This window comes from Microtus ochrogaster, unplaced genomic scaffold (genome assembly GCF_000317375.1).
Source record: "Microtus ochrogaster isolate Prairie Vole_2 unplaced genomic scaffold, MicOch1.0 UNK103, whole genome shotgun sequence".
NCBI lineage: Eukaryota > Metazoa > Chordata > Mammalia > Rodentia > Cricetidae > Microtus > Microtus ochrogaster.
In genome coordinates this window covers 1082335-1087650 of record NW_004949201.1, presented here as the reverse complement: position 1 = coordinate 1087650, position 5316 = coordinate 1082335, and the positions used below count along the sequence as shown (strand labels likewise).

General features: G+C 50.8%; 1 protein-coding gene across 1 annotated transcript in view; it reads right to left on the bottom strand.

Moving 5' to 3' along the window:
* The window catches only part of Psmc4 (proteasome 26S subunit, ATPase 4), a 9799-nt gene extending 5584 nt beyond the window's left edge, over positions 1-4215 (bottom strand). Inside the window, exons 1-5 of the mRNA XM_005371301.2 lie at positions 4122-4215; positions 3259-3357; positions 2948-3134; positions 1326-1582; positions 1143-1236 (exon numbers count right to left, since the gene is read on the bottom strand). Coding sequence (XP_005371358.1) covers positions 1143-1236; positions 1326-1582; positions 2948-3134; positions 3259-3357; positions 4122-4157 — 673 coding nt within the window. The 5' untranslated portion in view covers positions 4158-4215. The remainder of the gene's footprint in view (positions 1-1142; positions 1237-1325; positions 1583-2947; positions 3135-3258; positions 3358-4121) is intronic.
* Between the last annotated feature and the right edge of the window lie 1101 nt (positions 4216-5316).

Genomic DNA, 5316 nt, shown 5'->3' with positions numbered 1-5316 from the left:
AGCTAATGGGCCAAGCAGTGATTTAAATAATACAGTTTCCATGTGATTATTTTGGGTCTAAACTAGCTGGTGACTGAAAAGAACAAGGGCCCTCTGCCTGTTAGAAGCAGGCACGAAAAGTTGCTCAGTAATGAAGGCTACCAAACTTTGATATACCTCAGTAAGACAATGATGAAATAATATGGAAGCTGGTTTAGAATAATAAGCTCTGTGTATATATAGTTTGCAAAGTTCACAGGGGTTTGGTATTTCTAGGTTGTTATACACTTAACACTGATACTTAACACTTGCCTGATTACTGGTTAAGGAGGAGAAGGTCGAGGCTGTTGTTACTGGCAGTCAGATTCTGAAGCAGGTGTTATCAGATTTTTATGTAAAGAATTGAATTCAGGGCTAGAGAGATGGCTCAGAGGTTAAGAGCACTGGCTGCTCTTCCAGAGGTCCTGAGTTCAATTCCCAGCAACCACATGGTGGCTCATAATCATAAGAGGTGGACCATAATGAGATATGGTCCCCTCTTCTGGCCTGCATGGATAATGCAGGCAGAACACTATACATAATAAATAAATCTTTTTTAAAAAAGAAGGAAAGAAAGACACTGTATCACTTCTCCAACTCTTTGGAATTGTCCTACGGAATCAGGGTAGAGTTTTGGTTATTTGCTTGGGTTTTTTTTTGTTTGTTTGTTTGTTTTGTTTTTTGTGAAAAGTGTCTTGCTAGGTAGCTCAGGATAGTATCAAATTCTTATCTTACTGCCTCAGTCTCCTGAGTTAGGAGTAAAGACATTTGCTAACATGTCCAGGCAGACTTTTTAAAATTTATTTGACCTTACTGAGTCAGGGCCTCACTATTTAGCATTGGCCAGCCAGGACTCTCTATACAGACAAGGCTGGCCTTGAACACACAGCAACCCACCTGCTTCTACTGCCTGGATGATGAGATTAAAGGCTTGCGGCACCACCCCTGGCTCATCGGAGAAAACCAAGGCACGATTCACCTGCCTAGGACTAGACATCCCATAAGAACCCCACCACCTACCCCCAGAGCCTTTATTTACAGACATCACGCTATGTCATTCCCCACGGAACCAAGGTGAGGAGTCCAGGGCACATGAGCACGGGGGAAGACACTGAGAGGCTCACCTGTCGTGTGATGTGCCACAGCCTTTGCCAACATTGTCTTCCCACAGCCAGGTGGGCCGTACATGAGGACTCCCCGGGGAGGGTCAATGCCGATCTGAGAGAGGCAAAGGATGAGCCACGGGATCCCGTCAACAACGCCGAAGCCCGCTAGGCCTCTCCCTGCCCACACCTCCTCAGCCTCACCTGCTTGTAGAGCTCGAAGTGTGTGAGCGGGAGCTCCACGGCCTCCCGCACCTCCTGCTTCTGGATGTCCATGCCTCCGATATCTGCGTACATCACGTCTGGCTTCTGGTCTGAGGTGAGCATCATGATGCTGCTGTCGGCCTCGGGAGGCAGCACGTCCACCAGCGCATTGCTGTGTTTGTGCAAGGCCACAGAGGCATTGGGCTTGAGCAGCTCCCGGTCAATGGTACTTAGGATGCGCACATAATAGTTAGAACCTTTGGAAAGGGGACAGGAAGGAAAAAAGAGAAGGTGAAAAGGCCAAGACATGACATCGCTCCTTCCCCACTCCCCTTAGCCCACAGATGGCACTTCCTGAGTTTTCACACTTCGGTCCGGATCAGCCCTTCCTGGCCTCCAGTTTTGCCTCCTCCAATCTAGCCCCATGCTTACACTTCCTTGTCTACAGTACTGGTCACCTCGAGTTCTAGCTCTGGTGTCCCACACGCTGTCTTCAGGATGTCCTTGGGTATCTTCCAATGTGTCCCAACACTATCCTGTATTTTTCTCTGAACTGTGCTGTTGCTCCTGGATCTGTGTCAAGGGTGCCCTTGTCCTTGAGTTCCCAGTCAGGACTTCCCACCCAACCTCCCAAATCTATTCACCCAGTCCCTCCTCTGCCCTCACCTATTCTACAACTAAACCCTGCCCTCATTCAGACCCACAGTCTACCTAAGTCTCTGCATGAATTCCTGGTTACCAGCCTCTGTCCCTCTTCCCCAGTCTACTCCCTATAGTTACACTAACAGCGCACAGCAAGACCTGACTATGAAGCTGGACCACTCTCACAACAACCTCAACTCCCCGTGCTGCCTCCCTACAAACCTACCCCTCCAATCACAGCCCCTCAGTCTTAAGTTTCCCGTTCGAAGACACAGGCTTCATCCTGTACAACACTCTCTTTACTCCCTCACAGCCTGCCCGCTCAATCCCAAGTGGTCATAAAGCTTTATCCAGATCCTTGCTAGGCACACGGCTCAGGCCAGAGCAGTAGTGGCCAGAAGCAGGCCAGGGTAATGGCAGGGCATGGATTTATGTTTATTAACAGCAGCCACTGAACGCTCAATCCTCAACAGAGCCCAAAGTCTTCCGACCTGCTCCCGCTGCTTTCAAGCTGCAGCCCCTAACCCAGCAGCGGTTGTGAAATTAACTCAGCGTGGCGTGACCTTAAGTTTGTTTAAATCAAACAGACGACAAAGAGGCACACTACACACAGGGTAGATAACCACAGTTGGACTTTGTGGAAGATGAGGTCTTTCTATGTATCCCAGAATACACTAGGTAGACCAGGCTGGCCTCAAACTCACAGAGATCCTCCTGCCCCTGCCTCCTCAGTGCTGAGATTAAAGGTGTACACCATCAGCTGGCTAGTTAATTTCTTACATACATGCACACATGAATTGAGGCAGAAAAAGACATTCCATAAATAAAATATGTATCTACTTTTGGATTAATCAATCCTCTGGCCATTACATCACCCTATCTTGCTATAATACGTGACAATTCCCAGTTCCTGGCCTATGGAAGAATCAGGTGTTGGACAGAAGAACCAGGGAGGTTCTCCCACCTGCCCACCCACTCACCTGTGGTTGAGCCCACAATGGCTGTGTTCTGATCCACAGCCTCCAGAAACTGGCCAATGACCAATGGGATGCTCTGGATTCGCTTTACTTCCTCCTGGGCGTGGAGGAATTCTTTCTTCAGATTCTTCTGCTCGTCTTTGATGTACTCCTCCTGGACCTCCAGGAACTCCAGCTCCTGCTGCAGCTTCTGGAAGCAGAGAGCAAAGGGCTGTCTGCAGGCCTTGCCAAGCAGCGTGGAGGAACGGGGGCAGTATGCGATGCGGGCCCTATGCAGTATGCAGGTTCCGGGTTAGGGTTAGGGTTGAACACACCTTGTAGCGGCTGTACAGGTCCTCCAGGTCCTCAGGCTCAGGCCCCAGAAAGGACAGGCCAGTCTGGGGCCGAGACACGGACAGTGCTGGGATGTCATCCTGTAAAGGAAAAGGAAAACCTGACGTTAGAAGCAGAGAATCATCTCATGAAATCAGCTGGAGCTGTCTTCCCATTCACCAACTCACTCTGCCTCTCGTACCCGACGTAATTCAATTTCTCGAAATAAACACGAGAACTGCTTGATCCCTAATGCATGTTTCTCGTATCAGGCCCCTTAAACCTTTTATTTCAACATCTCCTCCCATCGGCTATTAGAATGCCCCTAGCTAGGATACAGGTGTTACAACTCCATACCAGATCCCAGCATCCAGGTCCCCTCAAGAGGTTCTAAAAGCCACATGGTTTTTAAGGTCAGGTCGCATTCAGAGTCTCATTACTCAGTTTCCCCCCAAAAGCTTTCATGTCAGACTCCCAACTTGCATTAAGGCCAAAGGTCACTCAGCCAAGCCACAAATAATACTTAACGCCTCCCCGTCCAAGCCACTGGGCCACAGGGTCCCATTACATCATTCTCCACCAAGTCCAATCCCCAAACCGAAAAGCTACTGAGCACTGCTATCCAGGCCTACAAATCTGTCTTTTAAAGAAAGTCTTTAAGCTTAACGCCACTTTCCTCTCCCACTCTGCTTGTTGAGCTCCGCCGCCCTCCTGACAACTCGGCTACCCAGCCAGGCCTCGGGACCACTCAAGGGTCTATACCGAGGTCTTTGAAAGCACCCAGCCCCGAGCCTGGTTCCTGGAAGGCGCTCAGCACCGCCACTCGGGCCTAGCTCGCGCACAGAAAGCCAGATTCTCACCGCACCTGAACCTTCTCCACCAAAATGCCTATCTCCTCCATAGTGACCAAGCCGGCCTCCGTGCAGCCCGGCTAGTCACGGCTTCCGCTGACGCCAGCGGAAGTACTTCGCATAGAGCATCTTGGGAAACGTAGTTTAAGGCATGATCGAGGCCTGGCAGGATGGGCGGAATAGCTGGAAGGGCGGGAAAGACCGGGTCCTGGGCTCCGCCCCCAAGGTGCGTCCCTGCGCTTTGGCGCTGCCCGCGGGCGCGCGAGACGGTCTGCGTGTGCGCAGCTGCGCTCACTCGGCGCCATCTCGCTCCGCGGCAGCTCGCGCGGCGTAGGGATTTTTCTCCTGTAGGTGGCGCGTCTGCGTCGCTCTTGAAGAAAGTCTCCGTAGTTTTGTTAGAGGGATTCTCAGGTTGAGTTAAGTTAAAACAGACCGGAGGTGACAGAAAAGCACGAGTTCGGTTCTCCGGAATAATTGTCTCTGGCCGCCACCTGCAGAGAGACGCAAAGGCCCCAGAACGCTGAGGAGCCAATCAGATCGCACCAAAGCTAGAGACGTGAGGCAGCTGCTGGTCCTGTCGAATCTTTTCTTCTCTTTCTTCGTCATTGGGGGCGCGGGGCGGAGAGATGGCTCAGCGCTTTAGAGAACTTGATCTTCTTCTAGAAGATCCGAGTTCGGGTCCCAGCGCCGACGTGGGGCCGCTCGCCAGCACATAGAACCGACTCCTCTGGCTTCTGCGGGCACCTGCACTCGAGTACACATCCCCACTTGCAGAATCACACATTTACACATAACTAAAAATAATAGAAAGCAGTCTTTCTGGAAAGGATTTTATTTTTAATTCCGTGTGTACGTGTATATCGGAGCGGGAGTTCGTGCACATGGATGCAGTACACGCGGAGGCCAGAAGAGGGCAGAGGAGTCTGGCACTGCCTTTATTAGTGCTATTTGCCTTCCTGGTGCTTGGTAGTGGAGCTTGGGATCTTTGATTCGCTAAGCAAGCCCAGCTAAAAGTCTTGATATGCTTTATGTTCTCTTTCACAGCCTTGAAGTCGCTTGAGCAGCTGGCAGGAATGGCAAAGCGTGGCTGGAGCCTGGATCTGTCTGTGCTCATGGTCCCGGGGACATACACTGCCGCTCTTCACAACGGCTACAGGTTTTGTTGAGTCAACTTTTTATTAGCGTGTAAGTGGGTAGCAGTTACATAGG